Source organism: Ciconia boyciana, chromosome 1 (genome assembly GCF_034638445.1).
Source record: "Ciconia boyciana chromosome 1, ASM3463844v1, whole genome shotgun sequence".
Classification (NCBI taxonomy): domain Eukaryota; kingdom Metazoa; phylum Chordata; class Aves; order Ciconiiformes; family Ciconiidae; genus Ciconia; species Ciconia boyciana.
Genome location: NC_132934.1, coordinates 103,180,213 through 103,206,742, shown reverse-complemented (window position 1 = coordinate 103,206,742; position 26,530 = coordinate 103,180,213). Strand labels below are relative to the sequence as shown.

The 26,530-nt window shown below is 46.0% G+C and overlaps 2 protein-coding genes across 3 annotated transcripts; both read left to right on the top strand.

The window, feature by feature from the left end:
• Nucleotides 1–876: 876 nt before the first annotated feature.
• Nucleotides 877–16,739, top strand: POGLUT1 (protein O-glucosyltransferase 1). 2 transcript variants are annotated; one of them, XM_072885710.1, is made up of 11 exons: nucleotides 877–999; nucleotides 1,520–1,610; nucleotides 4,287–4,430; nucleotides 4,868–5,003; nucleotides 7,592–7,713; nucleotides 9,264–9,323; nucleotides 10,354–10,453; nucleotides 11,229–11,287; nucleotides 13,409–13,576; nucleotides 14,108–14,164; nucleotides 14,796–16,739. In XM_072885710.1, exons 1-11 carry the CDS (start codon nucleotides 915–917, stop codon nucleotides 14,950–14,952), a joined length of 1,179 nt encoding a protein of 392 aa, XP_072741811.1. In that variant the 5' UTR covers nucleotides 877–914; the 3' UTR covers nucleotides 14,953–16,739. The 2 variants fall into 2 exon arrangements, with proteins under 2 accessions (XP_072741811.1, XP_072741821.1); XM_072885720.1 differs by lacking the exons at nucleotides 877–999; nucleotides 1,520–1,610 and adding an exon at nucleotides 3,782–3,941.
• Nucleotides 16,740–17,007: 268 nt separating this feature from the next.
• TIMMDC1 (translocase of inner mitochondrial membrane domain containing 1) lies at nucleotides 17,008–24,902 on the top strand. Its single transcript, XM_072885756.1, has 7 exons — nucleotides 17,008–17,166; nucleotides 17,304–17,469; nucleotides 18,798–18,886; nucleotides 20,771–20,838; nucleotides 21,734–21,812; nucleotides 23,242–23,352; nucleotides 23,923–24,902. Exons 1-7 carry the CDS (start codon nucleotides 17,072–17,074, stop codon nucleotides 24,020–24,022), a joined length of 708 nt encoding a protein of 235 aa, XP_072741857.1. The 5' UTR covers nucleotides 17,008–17,071; the 3' UTR covers nucleotides 24,023–24,902.
• The last annotated feature ends 1,628 nt before the right edge of the window (nucleotides 24,903–26,530 follow it).

Sequence of the window (26,530 nt, the reverse complement as noted above, 5' to 3'; positions counted from 1 at the left end):
GTTAGGACAGTGTCTGCTTAGCCCCATCCTTTCTTACCTACGTTAATTTGGCTGCTTATCAGCATGGTTATTACATCCAGCACCGGGTTAATGAGCCTGTTTCCTGAAGGCTGACTCAAACGCTAAGTGGAGGGTAGTTTTGAAGACTGTATTATTAGAAACCATTTTGCAAAGAGAAGGTCCTACGTGTTATGTTGATGGCACTCAACCACCAATTCTCAATCCTGCTGTTTCTCTTCTTTCTTGTGGTCCACATCCCTGAAGCTGCAGAGAAGTTTATACAAATCAATCTAAACCTTTATACCATAATGATGAGATTCATGGCTTAATCCTAGATGATCAAATTGAATCGGGCCTTGGCAACAGCAAGGTCGGGCCAGGAGAAGGAGCCTCGTACAGGTTGGACAAAATGCTTGATGAATTCAGATGTCCAGGGAAGTCATCCGTCCCTCCCCCAAAACTCCAAAGGAAGCGAGGGCCACCAGGTATGCAAGACCTGCATAAGGCTCGTGGGACTCCTGAGGCGCACACGAGCGGAGCTAGGAGATTATTTGGAGCGACTATCACAGATGCACACTCAGATCTGCTCTGGGCAGTGGATATTTTTGCAGCACAGTCCCCATCTACTTTAGGCCCCCTCACGCCAGTGCCTTTATTTCCGTCAGGTACAAAAGCCGTCTGCGGTCACGACGTGGCCCCCGCGGGGGTCCCCCCACACGCAGCCCTTGAGTGGGGAGGGACAGTGCCGCCGCTGAGCCGCCGCGGGAACTACAGCTCCCATCAAGCGCTACCGCCGCCATCTTTGTGCGGGGCTGGCCACGACGGCCGCCATCTTTGGTTGGGGCATCACCCCCTCTACCCGCGCCCGCCGGCAGCGCATCGCGCATGCGCAGGGCGGTGCTGGCGGCGGCGGCATGGGGCGGGCGGCGGTGGCCCTCTGCGCGCTGGCGGTGGCCGCCGTGTGGCGACTGGAGCCGGCCGCGGCGGGTGGCCCGGCAGGTGAGCGGCGCTCGGGGTCCCTCACGTCGCCCGGGCGTGCGGGTGTTGCCAGGGGAGGGGGAACGGGACGCGGCTTTGCGGCCGGTGCGGAGGGTCCGTGGCCCGGGTGGGAGCCCGCGCATCCTGTGAGGGCGCCGAGGGAGTGTCCCCTCCTCCTCCTCCGCCCGGCCGGGCAGCTCCCCCGGCACCCCGGGACGGCCCCCGGGCTGCAAGGGAAGCCGGGAGGAGCCTCCGGCTCCTCCCGGCTTCCCTTGCAGCCCGGGGGCCGTCCCGGGGTGCCCCACCCACTGCCCCTTCCCCGGTCCCCCTCAGCTGGGTGGCCCCGCTCCTTGCCCGTGACGGCTCTTCTTTCCCCCGCTTGCTTTAGGCACGCTCTGGTTGGGCTGCATGGACTGGAGCAGGACTGGAGCGTGGTGCATTGCTATGCCTAGCTGGACCAGAAATCGTGTTCAGCTCCCACTAGTTGCTCTGGTAGTTTAATAGATTAATTCCTTTGACTTTTCCATCCTGTGTATTTTAGATGCCAAATGGAAAACAATAACTGACCAAATCAAGAAAGCAGTGGAAGTCTATAAGCCGTGTGTAAAGGAGAATTGCAGCTGCCACCAAAGGTGAGAGACTGGTTTCCTTGTGACTGCACAGGCCTCTGGCCATGAGAGGGAATACTTTTGCCAGCACTGATGGCTGGGAATTAGCTGTAGAATATTTGGGCTCTAAAGCATCACATCTGCAGCCATCATAGGTCATGGTGCTTGCAACAGAGAGGTTATTCATGGCACTGTGTGAAACTGGTTGCGCTCCGTAGTTCCAATAGAAGGTGTGTCCACCTGCAAACTGATCGCTCTCCTTGTTGTCCTCTGTGATTGAACAACAAACACTATGTTAGCATCTCATATATGATCACACAATAAACCTATACACAGTTGGTGATATTTCTGTGTTAACAATCCGCTTCTGCCTTCTCTCTCAGTGTAATGTTGCTAACAAGCCTTTCTCATGGGCTTTTAAAAGTGGAAGAAATCAAGTATGCACAAAATATTTTAAAATAGCTAGATTAAGAGAGATTGTTACAGAACACAGATTCATTTAGTGTGACAGTGTGTTGTACTTTGCTCACTCCCTGTGCTTGGACAAGGCTTCCAGTGGAAGAGGGGAGGGGAGAATTGGAGGAGTGCTCTTTCTAGGGAGTTTAGCTCACTGCTTGTGAGAATTGAAGTGGCAGTGGATATTTAACTACCTGATTTTCACGTGACCGAATATGATCCAAGAGGAGCTCATTCAGGAAGACATGAGTCCTGTTTATTTTTTTATAACTATGGAGCATTATGCAAAATGCCAGGACTCTGCCTAATCTTCCTACAGTGATACAGTGCAGAGAGCTGGAGACTTGTATGTGGATGCAAGATCACTGTAGGCGGTACAAGTGTACACATAGCCAAACCAAACTTCCCTTCTGTTCCCACTAGTAGAGCATGACTGCAGCATGGAGAATATTACAGGTGCATAGGTCATCACTGTTATGTGGGTAGCGACTGTAGGACTGGGTTTTTCTGGTATCTTTAAACAGTGTTTTTATTTAAAGGGGAAGAGGGAATACAGGGAAGAGTCAAAATATTCTTTTGTCCTTAAGATTTGGATTCCAAATGCAGAAACACAGATGCCCAACTTTAAGCCTCCTATTTAAAAAATACCAGGTGTGCTCACTCATTTTGGGGGTGAGAAGAGTGCTATATCGGCTTTTAATATCAGACGAGTCGTGTTGGGCAACTGTTTGTACACTCTGTTTGGAGTTTTTGATCTTCATTGCTCTGGAAATATTGATAAGGGAAAATCTCTTCTAGTTTAGCCTTCCAGGCTTTTTCCTCAGTTCCAGTTCAGATACAGCCTAAAGACATCTCCTAATCTTTAAACATACACTCCACCATCTCCTGCCCACCTTTGGGAAGAACAGCTTCCCAAGTGGTTACAACCTCCAAACCTGCTTCAGAACATGATAGGCAATAGTAACATGATGTTATGGTTGCTGTGGGGCTTGAAACCTAATTTTCACTAAATTTTCCCTGTATAACAGATTCTACTTGTGTCTAGCCTTCTGTGACTCAGTGGCCAAGACTGGACGGTCCGAACTTTTTTGTTGCTACCTTTCAGTTGTCACTTAGGTTACAATGACATGGATGTGCCATAAAACTGCAACTTTCTTCCTGTTCTCAAGCTCATTACATTTGCATCCCTGCCAGACTGCTTATCCTGTGGTCAGTCCATCTGCACAATGGCAATTCTTTATGTAGTTTTACTGTTTTCTACCTGATTACAAAATAGCAGAATCCTGGAGGTTGGAGGGGACCTCTTGAGATCATTAAGTCCAACACCTCTGCGCAAGTGGGGTTGCCAGGACTGTGTCCAGTCAGGTTTTGAACATCTCAAAGGACAGAGACTCCACCGCCTCTCTCGGCAACTTGTGCCAGTGTTTGGCCACCTTCAGAGTAGGATCACCCCTACAGTGTTGTACTGTTGTACTAAACCAAGGCATTGATGCAGTGTCTACCAAAAAGTGGGGAGGACGTCTCCATGGCTGTTACAATCTGACAGTGTTCATTAACCGCTCCAAGCAGTTATACCTGAGGACCTTTAGACTAGATTTATTATGATCCTTCTTTTGCATCCTTCTTTTGCATTTGCCTGTATACCTTAGGTTTATGCTTTCATACTGCATTCCTGGAGCTCACTGGTGATGTGCAAGATGTCACAGAACACATGCTACATAGGCCTCTCCTCCTGGGCTGGCTTTCACTGCACGCAGCATTATTTGGTGATGCTGCTCCTTGTGACTACACTCTTACCTTCTTTTTTATGTCTAAACAGCATGATATTGTCTGAGGAGTTTGGTCTTGGTGTGGCTCATCATTCATGGAAGGCCAGAGCACAAGCTTCGCAACTCAAAGGTTAAGTGAGCTGAAGGCTTTTACTTATAACCTGCCAGGGTATGTAAGGTCCTTTCTGGGAGAGTAACTAGAGTTGTCCATGTTGATTTAGCCTCAGAGTCCTGTGCTGGGCTTTCTGTTCGGGCAAACAGCACATAGATGGTCAAAGAGTGAAGCTTGGATCTTTGAGTCTCTGAGTAACAGCTCTTCCAAGTGACTTAAATTCTCCATTATGCCACATGTAGCAGAGCTCCTGGAAGCTACACGGAGCTTGTTTTAGCTAGAAGTCTGTTCTGTATACTGCAGTAATTTAATGCACAGTATCCTCCCTGTTGTACATAATAATGGCTGATTGTTTTGTTTCAGTGTCTGGAAGCAGGACCTGGCTCCTTTTCAAGGTGGCATTTCCAAGGAGATAATATCAGATGTGGTGAGCCGGAAGCTCGGGACACACTACCAAATCATTAAGAACAAATTGTACCGTGAGCAGGACTGCTTGTTCCCTGCAAGGTAAGAGCTGTGCAGGAGATCTCATCTCCCTAGCTGGGGCACAGGAGTACTTCCAAATCTGCCAAGTTGAAAGTCACTGGGCACAATGATATTTCAGAGGTCTGAATTCCTTATCGGAGCAGGAGCCTAGAAAATTAGGTAAGAGGCTTAAATGTAGCAAGAGGTAAGTGTCATTGTTGCACTTCAGGATACAAAGGGTTGGTTGGTTGTGGGATCTCAAAGCTGCAGATCAGGCCAGATTTAACAGGATGGGTTGCTTCGTCGGTGTCTGTCCTGCATTGGGGCTTAAAGGCTGCTATAGGCAGTTCTCAGCCTGCATCGTGGTATGGCTCAGACTCACCGTCTCTTCTGCTCCTGTGCAGAGGGAAAGGCCTGCAAGAGACTGCAGGATTCTGCCTTCTCCTTATAGCTCTTTGCCATGTGTCGTTTCTCCACAGATGCAGTGGAGTTGAGCACTTCCTTCTGGGGATCATCAACCGCCTCCCTGACATGGAAATGGTGATCAATGTGCGAGACTACCCCCAGGTCCCCAAGTGGATGAAACCCATTATCCCAGTCTTCTCCTTCAGTAAGGTGCGCATACCTTTAAAAGCTGAGCATTTCTGAGACATGCATGTCCTCCTTTCTCTTGGGAACGTATTTTTGAGGATGGTTCCCCACAGGTTTTCTGTGTGTCAAAATTGCTTGCTCTTTTTTGCACCTTATGTTTCCTTTTGCTTCCAGTTTTCTGGCAGACAGACTTACAGATTTATTCAATAGAACAGTTTTTTTCCCCTCATTAGCTCCTCTTCCAGGTCAAAAAATGTACCTCTGCCACAGTGGAATGATGTACAGCTGGATGCAATATGTGCCAGCATCGCTGTCATTTGCTACAATGCCTCTGTTAAAATTCTAGCTGTAGTTTATCAGCATTGTTAAGGATTTTTGATCATCAGTCAGCTGTCATACAGTTAATCTCATTTAATATGAACATTTGAGTCCTCTCTTTTGGTACCACAGATAAGTGTTTCTTATCTTCTTTTCTGTAATATTCCTGTCTCTTGTGAACCCTTTTCCCCTGGATTCCCTTTTCCATCTCCAAACCATGCACATGCAGGCAGAGGTGCACACACAGAGACATTAGTTCTCCGTGTCTCTCTTCCCAGACTGGGGAGCCCTCCCATGTGTTTTCCTGCCTCTCCCATTGTTAAACCTGACTGTAGCATAGTGTCTCATCCTTTCCAACAAAATACCGTTACACCTCAAGCTTCAGCTAATCTTGCTTTACCTTAGCGTACGCCCAATGTGCCCAAATCCTGCACCCTCACTACCTAACCCTGATTGTGATCCTGTCCTTGGCTGAAGCCCAGCAGACAGTAAAATGCAAAAAGAAGCAATAAACCATTTGCTCTTGCTAGTTCAGGTGCTATTCTGTTTTGGCTAACTTGTAGCATCTTACCCAGGTCTTCAGCTCATGCAGTCTGAACCCTGATACAATCGATAACTATTGCCTAGTCTATTAGTCTATCGCCTAAAACTCTCTCTAGAATTTCAGTACAGCATTGCAAGCGCTGTCATTCAAAAACCATGTTCACTGCCAGATGTTATAGTAAAGCTAGCTGTCTTGCCCCTTGGCCATCACACAGCCTTAACTCTAGCCAGCAGAACCCAAACTGATGCAGAGCAGGTTGCAGGAGTTTAATCTTTGCAGCCGTATTCATCATCCTGCCCCTGGGTGCCTTGCAGGACCCTGCAAGAAACTGAGTTCTCCAGTCACTGTTGTCCAATATCTGAACTGTAACCTCAGCTCTATCCTTAACTGAAAGCCAGTGAGCCAAGCACAGTTCACATTTAACCAGCCAGTGTTATTCCCTACCAGAATGAGGAAGACTCCAGGATGCTGGTCCAGGGTCCTTTCTAAGGCTGAAAGCATAAGGGATTGCAGGATTGTCCAGTTTGGCATCTTGCAAGGCCGACCTGCAAGGTGGTGGTGGAGCTATCATGGTTTGTTATCAATGCTTGTTTATAGCAAGACTGAGAAGGAGCAGATCACAGAAGCACACACTCATTTAAGTTGGAAGGGACCTTGAGGTCACGTAGTCCAGCACCTCACTCGGAGCAGGACCAACTAGGTCAGGGTGCTCCAGGCTGTGTCCTGCCCAGTCCTGAGCATCCCTGAAGACAGGGTGGCCACAGCCAGTGTTTGACCTCCCTCAGAATGAAAACACGTTTCCCAATATCTAATTGGAATTTCCCTTCTTGTAATCAAAGCCCGTCCTGTTGCCTCTCATTCTGCACTTCTGTCTGTCTTCTGTTCTGACAATGTCCTGTTGTCTCTGCACTTCTGAAAAGAGTCTACCTCCATCTTCTCTGAACTCTCTCATTAGGCAATAGGAGACAGCATTTAGATTCCCCCAAGCCTCCTATTCCTGTGCATGAACAAACCCAGTCCTCAGCCCCTGTTTATATGTCATGTGCACCAACCTCCTAGCTACCTTGGTGGCCTTGGACTCTCTCCAGTATCTCCAGGTGACAGATAGATGGATAATTGGATAGGAAGTTTATTACTAGTGCAAGGAAGTGGCCCATAGTCTGGTTTCATGAAAGGGTTTACCCTTACTTAAGTGCTGGTCTTCCCTCTGATTATATGGGAGTTTAAGCATCCAAATAGGAGTGAGGAACTGAAATTCTTACATGACCTCGGTATTTGTTACAGTGAATTGTTAAGTGATCTCTAGGAAGGCTGGAATGAACTGAAGTGTTGGAAACCTAAATGTCAAAGTGTCTATAAGTGCCTCTATCTCCAAGGAGATAATAATGCCAGCATTTGTAGCTACATATAGCTACAAGTCTTTAGAAAGGTGAGTGGAGCTCAGGTCTTCCGCTGTTTACTAATCAGCTATATCATGGATCTCTTTTGTTATTTTCTAACATGAAAGTCCCATGTTGTCCTGCAGCAAGACGTAGACTTTTTAAAATCATTGAAACATTTCAATATTGGGTTGTCTTCACATGAACCCCAGCAACACCGTGGTGACTGCAAAACTCTTGTGGCTGCTTATGGATCAGTAATGGAGAAAGCCAACAGAACTCCCAGAAGGGACGTTTATTACTGGCAGGCCCAGTCAGTAAACTGATGTAGATATTACCCTTATTCTTACATTACTCTTCTTTTTCTTAAGACACCTGAATACAATGATATCATGTATCCTGCCTGGACATTTTGGGAAGGAGGACCGGCTGTTTGGCCAATTTACCCAACAGGTTTAGGGCGCTGGGACCTTATGAGAGAGGACCTCAGAAGGTATGTTTTGGAAATGGTTATGTGGAGGGGGAGGTTTAATGGAAGACAAACTTACAGTAAAAGCCATGTAGCACTGGGCAGCATTAGGGCAACGTTGAAATCTAAGGCTGTAGGTCTCTTGGCCTGTGATCTGTCCTGCTGCCTCTCATTAACTACATACAGCCTCACTGCTGTATAAGAATTCTCCATGGAAACCTTGGATGATGTAACTAAAAGTTATAATTAGCTTGTCTGTTTCCACCACTTTAGTAAGGAATGCAGAGGACAAAGTATACACATTCTTCATGCTATCAGGGCCAGATTACTATCATTTTTGCTGGGTTAGGGTTTGTCAATAAAGCAGCAGTTATCTTTTGCCTGCAGAAATCTCCCCTGACACATGGAAATATTTTCCTTTGTTTCCAACGACTTCTCTAAGAGCTGTGGTTTGTTTTTTACTGCAGGGATGATCCAGGATGTTTGTATAAGCTACTGGAAGGGTAAAGGAAAGCCTCCTTTAGATCTGCTTTTACTTGAGTATTGTTGTGCAATAGAGAAACCTAGAATCATTCCCAAGAATCAAGAGTCATTACTGGGCTTGAGAGTAAGACAGAAGACATTTCTGACTGGGAGTCTTTCCTTTGGCAGGATCTTTGACTATTAGCAGCATAAGGGGCTGTTTCCCGTAGAAAGTGACAAAGTGTGCAACAGTGAGTGAATGTAGAAACGTAACAAGAAAAAAAACACTTTGGTGTCAATCACTTGACATCAGAATGCAAGGCTGAATGTTTCCCTCTTCAAAATCTGAAGATCTATGGGACTAATCATAGCTGAAGCCTAATGTGATATAATATAATGAAGGTCCAAGGCATTTACTTACCCTTTCTTTCCCAGTGAACCCCCCTTGTGTCACTGGGTTACAAGCAGATGCAGAGCTTGACCTGTGCAGATCAGTTTGGGGATCAGGACCTACATGTCAAGCTAGGTGAAACAAAAAAGTGCAACAAAGAGTTCCTCAGAGGGAGGCAGGTGACTGCACTGACAGAAATAAAAGATGTGCTCAGCTATTTTGAAGGACTCATTTAGATTTAAAATGAAAGTTATCTGGGAAAACAATGAACCCCTGTGTTTTAAGTGCAAAACGCTAGGCAGGTTTTTTTGTTTGTTGTTGTTAGTTGGATTTTTTTTTTTAATGGGAAATGGCAGTGGTTAGAAACTAGTAATTTTGCACTATCCATATTCAATGAAGTACAGAAAAATAAAGCAATAATGCAAAAAGTGGATGCAAATTTTAGGTAAATTTTAATACCCTTAAAGATTTGGTGAGGGGGTTGTGTGTAATTCACTGTTTTGGCTGAAAAGTAGCCTATGTCATGTTGCCTTAAACACAATATTCACAGGAAAACCTGTTTCCTTGGACCTGGCTGAGAGTTTTTTCTGCTGTAATGAAGAAAGTGATTTCCATCAAAAATGAAGAATAATAAAAAGAGATCATGCTGTGAAAACTGATGAGAGCACTGTTTCATGGTTATATTAAATCATTTATTGCCATGTATAAACAATATTTTCAGATCTGCAGAAAAATGGCCATGGATGAAAAAAATCTCTAAAGGATATTTCCGAGGATCCAGGTGAGCATATTTTCCTATAGCAGAAGATTCTACCAAAATATGCCATGACAGCTGTCTGTATGCAGAAATTGCTGTATCTCCAAGACCTAAACAAATGTAACCCAGAGTGTATTTTTTAAAAGTAAGGAAAGCAAGACATTTTGTACAGCAGCATTTCACCATTAGTGATTCTCCATAAGAATTGCCATTTGCAACTAGTTTATTATAAAAGTCTAATACTGGAAACAGAAGTTTTGATGGATTTGCTACGTTACTTCTTAATGGGTAAAACTGTCACACTAGGAACCAGCTTGTTTTGTTCTGTGAAGGGAACTGCAGGTGCATGATACAAATTTAAAGATTTGATATTGATGTGCATGCTTCTTGCCAGTGTGAATACTTTATTCGCTGTGCAAGTGCTCAGCAGTGAATCAACAAGTATTCTTGCATTAAATTACCTGAGTGGTGGGGGATAAGAGAGTAGATTATTTTTGCCCTCTCTCCAGTGACAGTTTGAAAAGAGTGTTAACCCCTACTCCTTGTTGTTCCTCCTCCATCCCCAATAGGGATGGATTTGATATCTTACTAGGTAGGCTCAGGAGATGATGAGGACTGAGTCTCAGGGATGTCATAACCTTGTTTATCAGTGGTGTTTTAAATTAGTGTCAGAGGGATCAAGTGCTGAAAATGCTTAGTATCTCTTAGCTCTCTCTCTGACTTGGAAGGGAGTTAAAATATTTGGCACCCATCAGGATAAGGCCTGAAGGAAACAACATTTGTGCTGATTTGTCCTGGGAATTGCTTAAATAATACTATTAAATATTCAGTAAGTGAAATAAAGAAACGTGGCCTCAAATAATCTCAGTACACATAACGCATTCTTTTCTGCTAGTATACCCTCAGACAGAAATACACTGTATGGTAGGCACTTAATGTTTTCGGGGCACACAGGGAGGTCAGCCTCATAAAGGGGCAGGGTCTTGAGTCCTGTAGTTTGTTAGGTGTGTTGGGTCGTGTGGATTGGCAATTACTGATAGCATTTCTTTCGCAGAACGAGCCCTGAGAGAGATCCCCTCATTCTGCTGTCCCGAGAAAACCCAGAACTTGTTGATGCTGAGTACACTAAAAACCAGGCTTGGAAATCTGAGAAGGTGCGTGGGTGTTGTCTGTCTCCTGAGTGTGAAGACCAGAAAGGGTAGCATTGCAAGACGGCTTTGATGATTGAGATGCGTCTTGTTGGAGAGTTGTGGGTGATCCTCTAGAGTGGGGAGGCTTGTAGTTCTCTTGATGGCTGCATCTCTCTGATGGATGAAAGGAAGGAGTCTCTAGAGCCTGGCAGGCCAAACATTTTTCTTCCATCTACACTTTTTGTTCAGGGAAACCAGCACACGTTAAGAAAATGAACCTGTGCCAATCCCCTCGTCTTCCATTACAACAAAATTAGCCAAATCTTCCCCTTGTAGCCCCAAGCTGCCTGTGTGGTGTTGTCAGTCTTTTCAAACCTTTTTCTGTCATTTCCATTTCTTGGTCTTGTTGTTGATTACTTTCTGATAACTTTTTAGTTCCATACTTAGTTTACAGTCCAGCTCTTTCCAGACAGTATTGGCTAATCCAGTTACACTTGGCTTCACATAGTCCATTGTGCCAAGCTGTTCTCCATTCTGTAGCTGCCAACTAAACATTATCATTTAATGTGTTTGTGCTGGCGTTTGCTTACAGGCAGTATGTAATTTACTGAACTTTTTTTCTTGTTTGAAGGGCTGGGAATTCTTCATAATGATTGTAAAAAGCCCACCAGAGAAGGTTTTCTCAGAAGTGGGAATGGAGGGTTTTGAGACTTCAGCTTTGTTTCTAACTGAGAAGGAAAACAAATATGAAATCACCATATAAAGCTTACTGATTTTTTTTAATTCTCTTTATTTTAAGGACACCTTAGGAAAGCCTCCTGCAAAGGAAATTCCACTGGTTGATCACTGCAAATACAAGTAAGAGTTTTGATTAGTAAAGCTGTTCAAGGGCTATGGGTTATTTCTTTCCTTGCATGGTGTAAAGTCTCATTTTATTTTAAGGTCTAATTCCAGCAACCAGCTCCATGCAGACAAGAAAGCTTATGAACAGACTTAAGGCAGTTGCAAATTTGGGAGCTTAGCATGGCCTCTTTCAGTGTCAGCTTTCCCCTGTCGGGTTAGGAGAAATAAAGTGCTTTGTGGAAAGTAAAGGTCTTAGATCACTAATAAACATATAGATTGAAAATTTTATTTTAATCAAAAAGGCTTTCTATCAATTTTTTTTTCTATTCTTGTACCAAGCTGTGTGTTCAAAATTATTTTTTCAGTGCTACAGTGATAGCATTACTGTCTTCAAAGACATAACGAACTAAAGAATCATGTCTTCATATGCATACTGGGGCAAGTGTTGCCACTGGATGTATACAGTAAAAGAGAGAACCTGAAATATGATTGAGCAGATATAGTATTGATTCATACTTTGTATGTTGTTTGGGAGAATGTGGTTTTGATTTACAAAGGTTTTTATTTTTAACTACTTTAGGGAGGGAGTTTTGGTGTAATATTCTTGTGGGTTTCTGTGTTAAAAAAAAAATAAAATATAAACTCGTAGTGTGTATGCACTTGTATGTCTGATGTTGTGCTTTTTCTTTTGCTTTAAAATTACCTAGTTACGATCCTACCAGCTAGAATCTGCTGATATAAAACTCAGTCATTTGGCTGGATCTGTGTTTTTGTGCAAATGTGATGGACTTGTCTCATTTTGTATTTCACTAGACTGTTGCCCAGATTTCTGCCTTCTGTTACACATAGACTTCCCAACTCCTGATGCTTCCGAAGTCCCTCGTACAGTATGGGCTGAGACATTCTCACACACTTTTGTTGTAGCCCAGGGTCTGGTAGGGTCAACATGAACTTCTCGCTTCTTCCTTCAGCGTAGGTGCTATAGCAGGCTGTCTGAGAGCAGCCCTCAGTGACTTGGCTGAGGTCACGGATGGTGGGAGCCATGTCTGGAATTGGACAGAGGCATTTTCTCACTTCCAGACCACTGTTCTTGTTACATCTCTAAATGTATTTGTTCAGTTCCTAATATAACGAGCTCCTAATCCCTGCCTTGAGCTCCTAGGTAATACAAAGAATGCAAAATACTTGTCACTTACGGCTGAACTAAGTTTAGCTGTAATTCCCATCTCACCCCAAATATATATAATATATAATCCCCATCTCACCCAAAATAGCTTCATTAAAGGAAGAACTCCCTTCCCCCAGCCTAAAATGCTTGACTTCAAAGATCAGTTATATGTACTGAGGGGTTTTACCCACAGGAAAAACAGCTTTCCATATAATTGGAGAAATGTGGGTTTAAAAAAGCAAGCAACTAAGCAAACAAACATCCCTCTGAGATACAGTTTGCTAAGAGAAATCCCCCACCAGTCAAGCCCACTTTACTAACTTGGCAGAAAATACTGAAAACAAAATTGTGGATTCTTTGTTATCTGCAAAGTCCATCTGTTGTGTGCTAGCCTGTTTAACCTCCTAGGGTTGCATTCCCAAGTTAATATGAAACAATTAGATTCAGATTAAAGCATGATCCCAAAGGAAAAAAGAAAAACGAAAAACCAACTGAGATAGATGTGGCAAAGCAGAGCAATGAACAGAAAAGCTCACTGCAAGACAACAGAGAACTGGGAAAAAGCTCCTTGTGGTAACAGTCTCTGAAGTGTAGAGTCACAGGGTCAGCGTCCATGTTGTGACCTTCCATGCCTTGTTGACAGTTGTCCGTGAGGCTTCTTTTGGTTTGTTGCGGGCAGGTGTCATTATCAGAGGTAAAGCAGCACGCCTTGATTTTCTCCCTCAGTTTTGACAGGCAGCAGAAACTCACCTAGCACATCCTTAACTTCAGCTCACCTTTCCTGTGAGGAGCTTCAGATAAATGTCTTCCCTTTGTTTTAGTGACTGGTGCTCTCAGTGTGAGGGAGACCCCCCCAGCTGCTCCCTGTGAGGCAAGGCTGACTACTACTCAGAGCCCGTTTTCTTAGTGCATTTCCTCACAAAATGCCAGGTGTAATCAGGTCCATCTCTTTGCTTCTTCTTCTAAAGGTATCTGTTTAATTTCCGGGGAGTGGCTGCCAGTTTCCGGTTGAAACACCTTTTCTTGTGTGGTTCACTCGTCTTTCATGTTGGAGAAGAGTGGTTGGAGTTCTTCTACCCCCAGCTGAAGCCTTGGGTCCACTACATCCCAGTCCGATCAGACCTCTCGAACGTCAGGTGTGAGACCCCAAGTGTGCTTAGTGGAGCATTGCATGCCACAGGAAAACTGCTGCTGTGTTTGGGAAGGTGGTTTGGTTTGTATTGCACTAGGAAGTGCCTCCACTCCTAGGCATCAGACGAAGGCTCTTGGAGGTCATGTTCTTTTCTCTTTATTACTGTCCCCAAAGAATCCTTTGCTCATATTACTTAGAGAGTACAGTTTCACTGGGGTATGGAGGTCTATCACCCTCACTGAAATCAGCAGGCACGAGGCACTTACATTTGCAAGTGGGCCCTGCAGCACGGATAAGGGAAAGTGGAACGTATCGCTGGGGCAAAAATGTGTTAGCTCCCAGATTTCAGCATGCTGTCCAGAACTGATACAGAACAACTGAGAATGGCAGGTTTCTTCTGTGCTCTGAAATGAGGAGCACCAGTCCCTTGCTCAGTTGTAGATCCTTAATCTCATCCTCCGCAATAGTTTAGCGAAGGGACAGTGTTCTCCATTGAGCTAGTTGTTTCACAGCATTTTTTTGGTCTTCATTTTAGGGAGCTGTTGCAATTTGTAAAGGAAAATGATGCCATAGCACAAGAAATTTCAGAGAGGTAAGTTGTGTGTCCTTTCTGGCTATCGGGTAGTCTTCTTCCAAAGCATTTTCTTATGCAGCTTTTGAAAGGGTTAGCTATCAAAGGCAGCCTAGTATTAATAGGGTGCAGTATAACTTGATATTCTGCAATAACAGCAGGAGGGTTGGAGAACTCATAACAAGCAGCGGTAGAATGGGAGAACAAGATTATTTGCTGAGGTCTTTGGTTCAGATGTGACTCATGTCAGGAACCCCACTGAAAGCTATCAGAAGTTGGGAGCTTTCGTCTCGGTGTGAGGTGAGTTGACCCCTGGGAACTGTCTGCGTTACAAGCATTATGTATCCAGGCTGGCAGCGACTGGCTTCTGAAGCAGCACGCATCAGTGCTGCTCAGGCTGTATCTGATATGTGAAATCTGATATTTATTATCCCAGATAACAAATACCATCTTGAGGATAACAAAAGCACTGCAACTGTCAGAGCTGTGAGCGTGAATGAAAAGTGTGAAATTAAAATAGACAGTACAGAGCAGTGCATGTTGTTCCTCATTTGAAACACAGAAGAGTGAAAGTTGATATACATATAAAACAAAACCAAAGACTCTTGTAGGAACTGGAAATTGGTTCTGACTGTGCCTTGTGTGTCTCTAGGGGACGCCAATTCATCACCGAGCACTTGCAGATGGAGGATGTCTCTTGCTACTGGGAGCATCTGCTGTCTGAATATTCCCAAGCCTTGACTTACAAAGTGAAAAGGAGGAAGAGCTACAGCGAGATCACTTCTGAATGGCTGAAAACAGAACTGTAGAGACTTCTCTGTTTTTTCTCTTCAGCTCAAACTGATCTCTGTGGAAATCTGAAGATCAGTGTATCTTCTTTCTTGTTCTCTCAGACTTCTTATCCTTTACACTAGAGCTACAGAGAACGGCAATAGGCTAACTTTGAAATTGCTCCCATACAGTGGGACTGGTTATACTGTCGCCGTAAGAACATTAAGTAGAATGTTGGATTATGGCTATTTAATGGGGTGGTTATGCTCATCTCTGGAAGAGGGTTGTTAGCATTTGGGACTTAGTTGCTACCTGTCTCAGAATGATCCTAAATCCCATTCGGTCAACGAGAAGCCTTTCTGTTCGTTTTACTGGACTTTTTACTAAGTCCTGTGTACTCGTGAGCGAGGTATGCAGACTGTCGGCTACACTCAGCTGGGAGATATGTGCCCCTTTTTTTGTAGATGGTCAATGTTTTCTCACCTGTGTGATAGCACTTGGGATATTAGGTGTTCTCTGACAGAAGCAGGTACTGGGATTTGGGGTAATCTTTTTAGATGGCTTAGAGCGTAATTTTCTGATGTTTATGGCAGGTTTTTAAAGAGGTTGATGGTAAGGCTTTGATGTGCCATCGAAAGGACAAATGATCCTTGCACAGTTGAACTACCTACCTCATAGGGGAGCGGCCAGTGATGATGATGTTGCTGCAGTGCTAAGCCTGAGTAGCAGACAGCCAAGCAGTTGGCAACTGAGATAAAGATGGTTCATCCTCTGACAGATGAGCTGGCTGCCTGTACAGCCATGCAGAACTGAGCCCTTATTAACAAGCTCTTCCTGGTCGACTGGCCAGACATCCTTAAGAACCCAGAGAAAGTATATGTGAAGTTAGTCAGCTCTTCTTTTTTCCAGGTGTTCACAGGTTCTTTGCTCTGATCCCCTTCTGTAATCTTTCTAGGGTTGCTTTTTTGTTTTTTTGCTGGGGTTTTTTTTGAGGCTGGTAACACGTCTGCTCACTTCAGTATTCACTTTTCTTTCCCACAGCAGTTACACTCCTTTTCTCATCTCCTTCAGTCTGGTTGAGGGAATGTCTTCAGCCACACAGTGGCAGCTACTCCTCACATTACTCACTTTGAGTTCAGTCACAGGTTGCTTGTGCTCACTGTATTTACGCCCACTACAGGCTGCTCAGCTCCGACAGAGTGCAATTTCTGAAATGCTCTGTGGCCCCTGAGTTGAGAGGCCTGGTAGGAGGCAGCATCTTCTCTGGCACCCAGGCAGATGCTCAGAAGAGCGTGGGCAGCAGCGCGGGATCCCAGGAGGGCTGCTGCCTCCCAGGTGAGCACCCTTGATGATAAAGCGGCCTCAAGGCAGCACATTAATGGAGGAGAATGATAGCAACAGCTCCTGGACTCCTCTGCAGTCAGTTTGGATCAGAGAAGAAGAAAACACTACAAGGAACAATAACGCTAAGTGCACCTACGCACTTATGTGCTTATGCAGAGGCCTCGCAGCGCTGCCAAGCCCTGGCACGGGGATGTAACTGCCAGACCTATTCGTCAAGTGCTGGTGGCCGGAGCAGCGTGCCAGTTCCGTGCCTGGGTTATCCCAGCTTGCAAAGGAAACAAATGGGGGTATTAAAATGGCCTGTTTTCCGAGGAAAAGAACTGTGCAAGAGTGGAAGCAGTTTTCTGGTTTTGTGTTTTTAGTCAATGGAGACAGAGTACTCTGAGAAACTGGAGCGGCTATGTTGAGTATCTTTAAACCGTTTTTAATGAAGTGCTTTTGGAATAAAACAAACGAAAATCAAGTTTTGTTGGATGTGTCATTGCTTAATCAGAATGGCAATAAAAGATGTGGATGGCCCCCAGATCTTTTATTACTGAGGCAGCGAAGCGTCTCTTTCTGTTTTTCCTCTTTCACAGTAATACTTGGGCTGTCTCTGCTTCCGCGGCGGGAACCTTCCTCCGGTCCCTCGCCTGTGCGCGCTGCGGGCTTTTCAGCCCGATTCCTGTTTTTCCCGCGTTGCCCTTAGCAGAGAGGAGCACACCCCCGCCCGGGCGCGCTCCCGCCGCTCGGGGCCGCGCCGCGCCGTGCCCCGCCGGGGGGCAGGGGGCGCTGCCGCGCCCGCCCAGCGCTGCCGCGGCGCCGGGCAGGGCCATGGCGGAGGGGGTCGGCGCTCAGTCGCAGTGGGGCCGCCCCGCGCCGCCGCCGCAGACGGGCTGGGAGCGCCTCAGTGAGCTCTGGCGCCGCGAGTGAGGGCCGGGCCGGGCCGGGCCGGGCCGGGAGGGGAGGGCGGCGGGGCGCTGCGGGCGGGCGCTGGGCCCAGCGCTGCCTGCGGGCCCCCCGTGCCTCTCCCGGCCGAGCCCAGAGCCCTGCCCTTCCCTTGCAGCGAGCGGGAGCGGTACCCGGAGGAAACGGTGAACATCCTCAAGTCGGCCTTCACCGGGGGGGTCGTCGGCTGGGTGTACGGCGGGCTGCCGGCCTTCTACCACGCCCGGAAGGCCTTCATCGACGGGAGCCACGGGGAGCTCTTCCAGAACCGCGCCGATGCGGTGGTAGGAGCCCCTGCGCCGGCCCGGCCCGGCCCAGCCCACCCGCGAAGGCGGGAGAGCCGCTGCGCAGGGGGGGTTGCACGGGGGGGAGCGGCCGGGGTTCCCGCCGGGGGAGCGCTGGGCATCGCCCGCCGCTCCAGGGGCCGAAGCGTCCCCGGGCCTACCGGGGAAGCCTGCCCAGAGCCTCCGCGGGCATGCGGGGCGAGGCACCTTGTGGAGGCTCCGGTCGCGGAGGAAGTTGGCGTTGGAGCCTGGGGTTTGTGGTGACACGAGAGTCGGTAGGAGAGCAAGGACCTCCTTTCAGTGAGGTGCGTGACGGGCGACTCTGAGTGGGTGTTAAACGGCTACGTAATCCATATGTCTTGGAAAGTCTTTTGGCTTTTAAGTTCTAGTGTGTTGGCAAGAGACTTCACTCCCTAGTGTCAAACCGGTGGTGTCCTCTTACGCGCCCGAGTTCGTGTAAGACCATTTGAAATTCTTTTAGCTTGTCGCTACACCTCACAGCAAAGAACATTTGCGACATTTCATAGCTGTGTCAGGAGTTTGTTCTTCAATTAAAGTGTTGGTTACCTGGATTATTAGGAAAAAAACCCTTTAAAAATCTGCCTAATTTTGTTTACATCATTCACTATTTAGATTTGGCCCCAATGTAGCGGCCTGCAAAGTGTCGGTGCCTGGCTTCACTCTGTCCTTCTGCTCGCTCTCTTGTGTATCTGCACCCGGGCTCAGCACTGACACCACAGGCACTGGAAGAGAGAATTTATTTCCTTTCATGGTATTAACCGGAATATTTTTAATTTTTATGAAGCTTCTCTTTATCACATCTTTTTAAAAGCTGCTTATTGCCAAACTTTTAAGCGCCAGTGCTAAACTGCAGAGCTTGATGGTCTCTTAACATTTAAAGTAGGTGGTTATTATTTACTTATTATGGTTGTTCTTTATTAGTGGTTATTATTTAGTAATACTTATGACCTCATAATAATGAAGAACTAGTTTCTAGTTTGTCCCCCCTTTCTTCTTCTCCACTGCTCTCCTGTACTGTCCTCGGAAAGCTCTCCCTGCCCCCCAGATGTGTTTCAGCACCGGGATTAGAAAGACCGGTTGACGTTACAAACTGGAATTAATTCTTGGTTTTCCTGTTGGTGGCTGGGGCGAGCGTGACCAGCTTTCCCTCTGAAGGTGACCGACTTGATCCCTAAGGGTCAGGGTATCATTCCCAAGTGACATCAGTCCCACGACCTGCCACGAATACCCCAGATCACAGCGGGCTGGTGGTGCTGGCGAGGAGGAGCAGGGCTGTGGTCTCTAACCTGTCTGCTTTCTCCCCCTAGCAATCTGCGCATCGTGCTGGTCTCAGGAGTTTCATCCGCTACGGCTGGCGCTGGAGCTGGAGAGTAGCCACTTTTGTGACAATATTCAAGTAAGTGTTTCCCAGTGGTAGTGGGAGAAGAGCTGGCTTACGCTGAAGCATGAGTGGCAAGGAGCCCTTTGTGCCGGCAGCGCTCGCAGCTCCTTGAGAGACTCCTGGTGATTGATTGAGGCTCAAAGCATTGTGCTAACAGTGAGTCTGATTGATAAGGCGTGAACATGAAGAGGATTTAACCTTTTATATTTATTCCAGAATTCAAATCTTCTAATGAACCAACACAAAAACTAAAACTGGAAAAGCCCTGTTCCTTGCATCTAATCCATGCTGTTGTTGACTTGCGTACTGCTCTTCCCTGTACTTGACGGCTTCTTTCTGCTTTTGCTTCATCTCTTTCTTTGCATTTTTCTCTGGGAGAGTGTTACAGTGTGTTGGCTGTTTCTGGAAGAGCTTTCTATCCCATGCTAATTTTTCTCCTTTTTGCTATGTCTCATTACTGCTAGTTTGTATACACTAGCATTACTCACAATTCTTTGTTCTTGTCCTCAAATGCTTGCAGATGATCGTCTTGTTATTAAGCAGTTGCTGAACATCAGACCTACCAGTTGTATGTACCTCTTTAGGCCTTCAAATTTTTCCTACATACACAACCAATGCAGAGGTAGTGTTCTATTTCCCTGATTTTCTCCCCCAGATGTGTCAGTGTATTTCTGACAATACAGCAACAAACTAAGCACGCTCTTCCGAATAATGCCCTTTTAAACTAGGAATATCTCCTTCCCTGACATTCAGAGGGGTAGATTTATGTGTAGTCCTAGACCTGCATTGACTATATCTGCAGGTATGTTCTGTTTAAATTCCCCTTCTGCTTTTAAGATACCAGCAGTATTGACTAGCATTATGTTAGATTTCTGTCTCCCTAATTTTTTTGTTCCTTTCTGAATTTCCTCCTTGATCTCTCTTGGTTTCTTTGGCTCCTTTTGGTTTAGTATCTGTTCTTAGGTTTAGTTAGCATACCGTTTGCTTTGTCTCCTGGAGCTTTTGATTTCTTTAGGTTTTCCTGGGCTTGACATGTAACCTCGTCATCTTCCACCAGATGTCTCCCCCGCAGTCAGATCATCCCCCTTTTTCACCACCCCTTTGTAAAAGGCTTTGAGAGAAGATATTTGCCACTCAGCATTAATTGTTTCTGTAAAGTGCAAGTTGAAGATTTCGTTGCGGTTGTGCGAATTTTGAGTTTTGCAGTTGAAAACCAGATTGTTTAGTTCTACCTTGTACAAAGGCTAGGGTGACGTTACAGCGTTGGGAAGGAGAGGAAGATCACTGTTGACTTGCAGATGTCATGCAGGAGGCTCACTAAAGTGCTGGGGAGGATGTGGCTGCTGAACTGAGAACAGAGCATGGTCTGGGGTTTAACTGATGCTTTTGGAGGAGGTGGTGTACCTACCCTGGTGGGAAATCTCATGCTGCAAGAGTAGGTGACCCTGCTGACATCATGAGTGTGACTTAGCTCTAGGGGTGGGGACTGTCTACATCAGGCAAGATCTTACTGACACACAGATTCAGCTTCTGGGGGTAAAGGCACTACGTCAAGACTGACCGACTGACAGGACCTTTTCATTGCTCAGTTCCTTTTATCCTTGAATATATGATGGAAAAAAATATCCTTGATTAAAAAGGAAAAGAAAGAATATCCCAGATCCAGGCAGGGGATCCTGGTGTTCCCCGGCCTCTGGCTCTGCAGCTGCCTGCAATAAAGTCACAGAAATCAAGGCACTTGTGGCTGGCGCGTGTGCGCTCTGGACAGATGGGCAACAAGGCAGTGAGAGGCAACCTGAGGGTTGGCTTAATGAAATCCAGCTTTATTTTGGGCTATGTTTTGCTACCTGTCTTTTTCCATGTGCAACTGCTGACTTCTTCTGTGCCTTATCTTTGCAGCATGGTGAGCACTGGTCTGTCTGTGTACCGCAATAAAACCACCATCAGTAATTTTGTTTCGGCAGGAGGTAAGACTGCTATAACCTTGTGTACTTTTCCCTTTATGAGCAAGGGTCATAAGCGGAAAAGCATAAGCAGAAATCTCTGTCTCTTGGATTTGAGCGGGTCTCTAGCTTCTGTGCTCCTCGGTTTTGTTTCCTGTTCTACCGACTGCCGTTGTGACTTTGCTCTGTTGTTTAACTGCCGCGTGCCTTTATTTGTAACAGAGGGATATCAGTGCAATTCTGAAACCATTGGGGAGTTTTGCGGTTATCAGTTCATCTTCAAAATACTTGCTGGAGTTTTTTGGGTGAAAAATGCTTGTGTAGGGTAAAGGCAACACTTGGTGCATAACCTGCTCTTATAAGTACCCATTTAGCAGGGAAAGCATTCCTTATTTCCACTCTTTATAACAGTTCAGTATGCTGTTTATAAACTACCTTTTTCATGCTAAGTTTTGCATGTCTGCTTTTGGCAACAGGGCTCTGGGTAAGTGATCTGCCTGTTCAGTTTTACAGGCTTTATTGCCCTTACAGTTGGATATGTGTTTTACTGATCTTTTCTGCCTTACATGGCAGCTACTATTATTAGCTGTTGTTGAATAGAAAAAAAAGGGGGGGAGGGATCATGCTCCAGCCTGGAGAGCGCTCGGTTTTACTTTCATAGATACTTTTACTTCTTAGCATTTCTTGGGGAGTTTTTCTGAAGCAGAAGGAGCTTTGTGCAATGTTTTAGTGCAGAGACCATGGTGACGGTATGGTGAGGGTCCCTCCCGCTGGCCACGGTGCTTGGTTTCTGCTCTGTTAAAAGTAGATAGATGTCAGCTCACGGAGAGGAGAAATGCAGCAAAGCAGCTCCTTCCATCTGTTTGTGATGGCTGGTGGGGGGCTGTTTGTGGTTTCAGTGGGTTTGTGGTTTTTTTAGCCTTCACAGGAGCCCTTTTCAGAATGCACTTGGGCCTGCAGGGACTGGCAGGCGGCTTCGTGTTCGGAACAGCATTTGGGTGAGTTGCGACTGCTGCTGATGAGTGATCGAGACACAGCTACTTTTTAAGGGTGTTTGTTAGACGGTGGCCTCACACACCAAGCCTTGAATCATAGGTGGGGCTACAGAAGCTTCCCTTCCTCTCTTGCCTTGAGGGATTTTCTGTATCTCTCTTGGGACCTCAGGACGATGACTTTTCTTCCAACCTTTAAACTGTTTTTTTTTCCTTCTTTTTTTCTTGCTTTGTGTTTTGCTGCTTCCTCAGTGATAAGAACTCGGTGCTCTCAATAGAGCATCTTACTTGCTGCTATTTGCTTCTTAGAGGAGACACTAACTACTGTTAAATAGGAAATTATGAGTATGGGTTATAGACATGTCTCCTGTCCCCCTTTCCTTGGTGTGGTCACTGATGAGCCCAATGGTTGTACACAGAACTGATGGACATCTGTATTGAGGAACTGTGTTGTCTGTGGGTAAAGGCAGGAGTGTAAGAGACAGCTTCGGGGCTCCCTTCTCACCTTCATCAGCAACTGCTCCTGTAGCAGCTCAGAATCCAGAGGGCGCACAAGGGGTGTTGGATGTCATGATGACACCTTTTGAAGAAGGGGCACCCTGGGAACTGCCAGCCCCTAGGTTAGGAATCTGTGTAAAAATGATTTTTTTACAAAATAAGCTCCATCAAAGCCAAAATGTGGAGCAGCATCCATTAGGAAATGCTGAGGAAGAAGCTGCGTGGTTGGGCTGCGCAACCCAAGGCTGTAAGGTGGCACATCTCTTCGTGTATGTCTTGCAGTCATGTATCTCCTTAAGCTTGCTGGGGCGTGGAGGAACCCATGGTTCTCTCTCCTGAGCTCTGTCCATCAGGACAATGAGCTCTTAACTCAGCAGAAGTCTGGCTTTTCAAGCAGAACTGGGATTTCTTCTCAAATTACCGACTTGTGACTATTCTCACAAGTGAATTTGGGGATCCTGCCCGGACAAGAGGATGAGCTTTATATGTGCTACTTAGCACCGTCAGGATGGTGTCAGCTGTGGGTATGCCTGGAAGCAGACAAGGGAACTTTACCAATGAAAACACAAGTACCTCCAGAGCTGGACAGAAGCTAAGCAGGGGTGTGACTGTCTAAATTATGGGTTAGGTGATCTACAGGGGTTGTTTGGGCACCTCAGATCCTTCCACCCCTTTGCCCTATGTGTGCCTGTCAATGAGTAAATTCAAAATATGTTATCGAAGGGGCTACAGTGCTGTGTTTGGTGGCTGACACTAGAACAGGAGTACCTTAGTCTGTGGTGTGATGTGAGTATTGGGGCACATTACGTTCTGCTGAGTGGAGCTCTGGTGGCTGCCCCCCCCTCCCCCCCCCGCATGCTCCTTTTGCCAATGCTGGTAAGTTATTACTGTTGTGTGTCCCCTGGATGACTTGTGACTTTTCTGCTTCCTCCTCTAGGATCCCTGCAGGAGGCCTCTTAATGATAATGCAGAAGCTTACTGGTGAGACCTTGCAGGAGAAGAGAAATCGTGAGCGCAGGGAGCTGTATGAACAGAAGTTAGCAGAGTGGTAAGGAACAGCTCTGCCTGTTCAAGTCTTTGGCTGGAAGTGTGTCTAGGTCTGTGTGGTTCAAACATTTAAAGAAACCATGACACACTAGGTTTTCTAAACCTCAGTTCTTCTGCTCTTGCTTTTTGGTGTGTTTCACATACCAGTCTGAGAACTGCTGATTTAGTCTTCCCAGCCTTAGATGTTGCTGCTTATTTTGTAACAAAGTATTTTGTTCAAAATTCATGCCCTGCCCCGGCCCAGTAACTCTGCATCAGTTTTTCACTTTCGCAGTGGCCGAGAAGACAAGCAGGACAAGCACATTAGTATTTCTTTACCAAAATTGAGAGAGGCAAGAACTCTGGTTTTTCCTTCATTGCTGCCTTCTTTCCATCCCTGTTAAAGAGAGGAAAGAAGGATAGCTGGAGGCTTTGGGGAGAAAAGGCTATCACAGTGGTTGTGTGACTTACTAAAACTCACACATAGTGCCAGTTCTAGAAGAAACTTTTCAAGGGTTGGGATTCTGCAGTGATGCCTTTGTCAGGAGGATACACGCATAAAATTACTTTGCGCTCTCTCTTCTCTCGTTAGGCAGTCCAGGCTCAGTGTGACTGAAGTCTTAGGCCAAACGGAAAGCAACGCCCAGGGAGGATCGGAGACAGAGAGAGCAAGAGAATCTAGGAGCTACTGAGTCTTCCCCAGATCTCTGTTGTAAGCAGCTACAAAGTATTTTGATTCTGCTTGTAAAAGTCTTCAGTCAAGGTGTCATGGAAGTCTTCTGTGAACGCAGTTATATCGTGTGCACTTGAGAAAAAGCATTTTGCGAAAAACATTGTTCGTGGATGCATATCACTACACAAGAGCTTGGAAGGGCCAAACCTGTTTCACCTGAGAAGGTGGAAATGCAGACTCTGCAGACTAGGAAGCATCATCTAGGTTTGGCAGGGGGTGAGGGCAGCCCCAGAGCCTTGTCTAGAACCCATTTCACTGCTGAAAATGTCCAAACCTCCAGCGATGTAGAAATATTCAAGGTAAAGGAGCCTGTGAATAGTTTGGATGCTAAAGGTACCCTGATTCCAAAAGCTAATTATGCTCTGGTGAAAGCTGCTCTTCACACAGCACCTGAAGAACTTGCTGTCAAAGCGCAATACAGGCAGCACCAGAGCAAGTGGTTCTCTTCCTCTTGCCATCCCCGTCCCACAGCTTGACTTGGCCTGGCTGGGACTGATGCTGTTTTGCTGACAGTGGTTTCTTCAGGCTTTTTGCAGAAAAACACACTTGGTTCCCACGGTAGTTGGGGTATTTTGCAATCAATGTTGAGGCAGGGTGGAGGAGCTGGGAATGATACGGAAATACCCTGAAAAAGACAAGTTTTGGGTTCCTCAATAGAAGTGTGGCTGAGGGGGCCACAGAAAGGATGACTTGTTTCTGGTGGTGATGGAAGAATTGGCACTGTGGACAGTTTTAACAACAATAAAAAGGCCTCTAATTTCATTTGAAGGTTGGAAATTAGGGGATTACCTTTGGGGGAAATGTGGTTCAAGACACTCAATAAAGCCATCTAGCAGTGGTGACTGTGTCCGTAAGCTCTTTGTTAGTACAGTATGTACTTTATGTGAGTACAGTATTTGCATTGGAGAAACGGACTTGAGCAATAGCCCATGAGAAGAGCTCTATCTAAGATCCCACCAGCGAGCCATGAAGTCCGGTGGCGGTGTCAGACATTCTTCTATCCGGGCAGTAACAAAGGCAGGAGCCAGCAGAGTGACAGCTCTGTTTATTATTTTGTACCAGAGATCAACTCTTAAGGCATAGCTGTTACCTATGGGTAGGGCTGAAGTTAACGTAATAATGGTCTGTACCCATCACCATTTCCCTCAAAGCAGGTCAGAATTCTGGTCCCCTTTCTTTGCTGGAGTTTTTTCTCCTATTATTAAAGAGAATTACATCCAGGCAGGGGGTTTGGGTCTCCTTCCCACAAGAAAAGAGTAGTCAGTCTGTTCTGGTTGAATGCTTTTCTCTGTTACAGCTGATTACTGTTGATTGAAATATGAACAGTTGATTCCACAGAGCGTATTCCACCCACCCAAAGCAGATTTTTGGCACAGCTTGCTTCCAAGAAGGTGGTGTGTTTTCTGACTTCTGAAACGAGCATTTTATTTTTTTAAGCACCTCAGTGTAGTTCATTTTTCCATTGAAGAAATAGTTGTGCTTCGGGGTTGTCATCAACCCACTTTGATCTTCTATGTGTAAAAGTGAAGGATCTGAATAAGCAGAGGTATGGATATGTCTCTCCCCTTCCTGTTTTAAGCTCTGCATGCATTGGTGACAGTAGTGTTATTGTCCTCTGCCCCTCAAAAAACCAAAACAGCAGGCCTTTCTGAGTCACATTTTTGCTATTGTGGTTACACAGTGATGTTATATCTCCCCCCCCGCCCCCTTTTTGTTTGCTGTTACACCCCTCTTACCTGTACAGCAGTTCTGCTGACATTTAGCTGTGCCATTACTCAATCTTTCTCTATTCCTATGTAGTGGTATTTGATTTGATGTCTAAAGAATACTAATTTTCTTGTGTCTGACCATTGATGCAGGGATGTTGTTCCACGGGAGGGTAGGCAGAGCCAAGGTGTAGCAGTTGTGTGGATTTCCTCTCCATGTAAGGAAGGAAGATGTCCTAGATGTCCTTACGCTGCACATTAGCAAGGGGAAGCAGAGACTTCCATCTACACTCAAGATTAGCCACCATTTTTTCACTCCGTGTTCTGCTGAATTTAGTTCCCTGCACTTCCTCATTTCTTGTATTCAAAGTCACTGTCCAAACGGGGAGTGAAGAGTTGGTTCAGAGCTTATTTTTTAAATACAAATGCAAGGGATTTTTCACACCCCCACTCCCCCCCCGCAAAAGCACAGCACTGAAGTTACTGGTCCTCCACGTTCAGAGTAGGTAACACACGTAGCAGGGATACAGTGAGACCATCTTACAGTGGATTTTGCTTTTGCAGAGAACCTCCCTTTTTGGGAGGGAGAAGGAAGACCTGTTGCAAATGCGTGTCGAGCACCATAGCTACGCCGCTCAGTTAATCCCTGACAAATTGACAGACATGAGGTATGTGGAAGTTACAAGCTGGGTACCTGAGTGCCATTTTGTCACTGCTGTTGAGCACACCGAACAGAGCTGTGTCTTGATGCCAGCTGTACC

Bases quoted from the DNA above. Each gene is read 5' to 3' on its own strand.
- POGLUT1 (XM_072885710.1), top strand. From the start codon at position 915: ATGGGGCGGGCGGCGGTGGCCCTCTGCGCGCTGGCGGTGGCCGCCGTG. The intron at 7,714-9,263 runs GTATGTTTTGGA...CAATATTTTCAG, and splicing joins ATGAGAGAGGACCTCAGAAG to ATCTGCAGAAAAATGGCCAT. The intron at 11,288-13,408 runs GTAAGAGTTTTG...CTTCTTCTAAAG, and splicing joins GTTGATCACTGCAAATACAA to GTATCTGTTTAATTTCCGGG.
- TIMMDC1 (XM_072885756.1), top strand. From the start codon at position 17,072: ATGGCGGAGGGGGTCGGCGCTCAGTCGCAGTGGGGCCGCCCCGCGCCG. The intron at 17,167-17,303 runs GTGAGGGCCGGG...CTTCCCTTGCAG, and splicing joins AGTGAGCTCTGGCGCCGCGA to CGAGCGGGAGCGGTACCCGG. The intron at 18,887-20,770 runs GTAAGTGTTTCC...TTATCTTTGCAG, and splicing joins ACTTTTGTGACAATATTCAA to CATGGTGAGCACTGGTCTGT.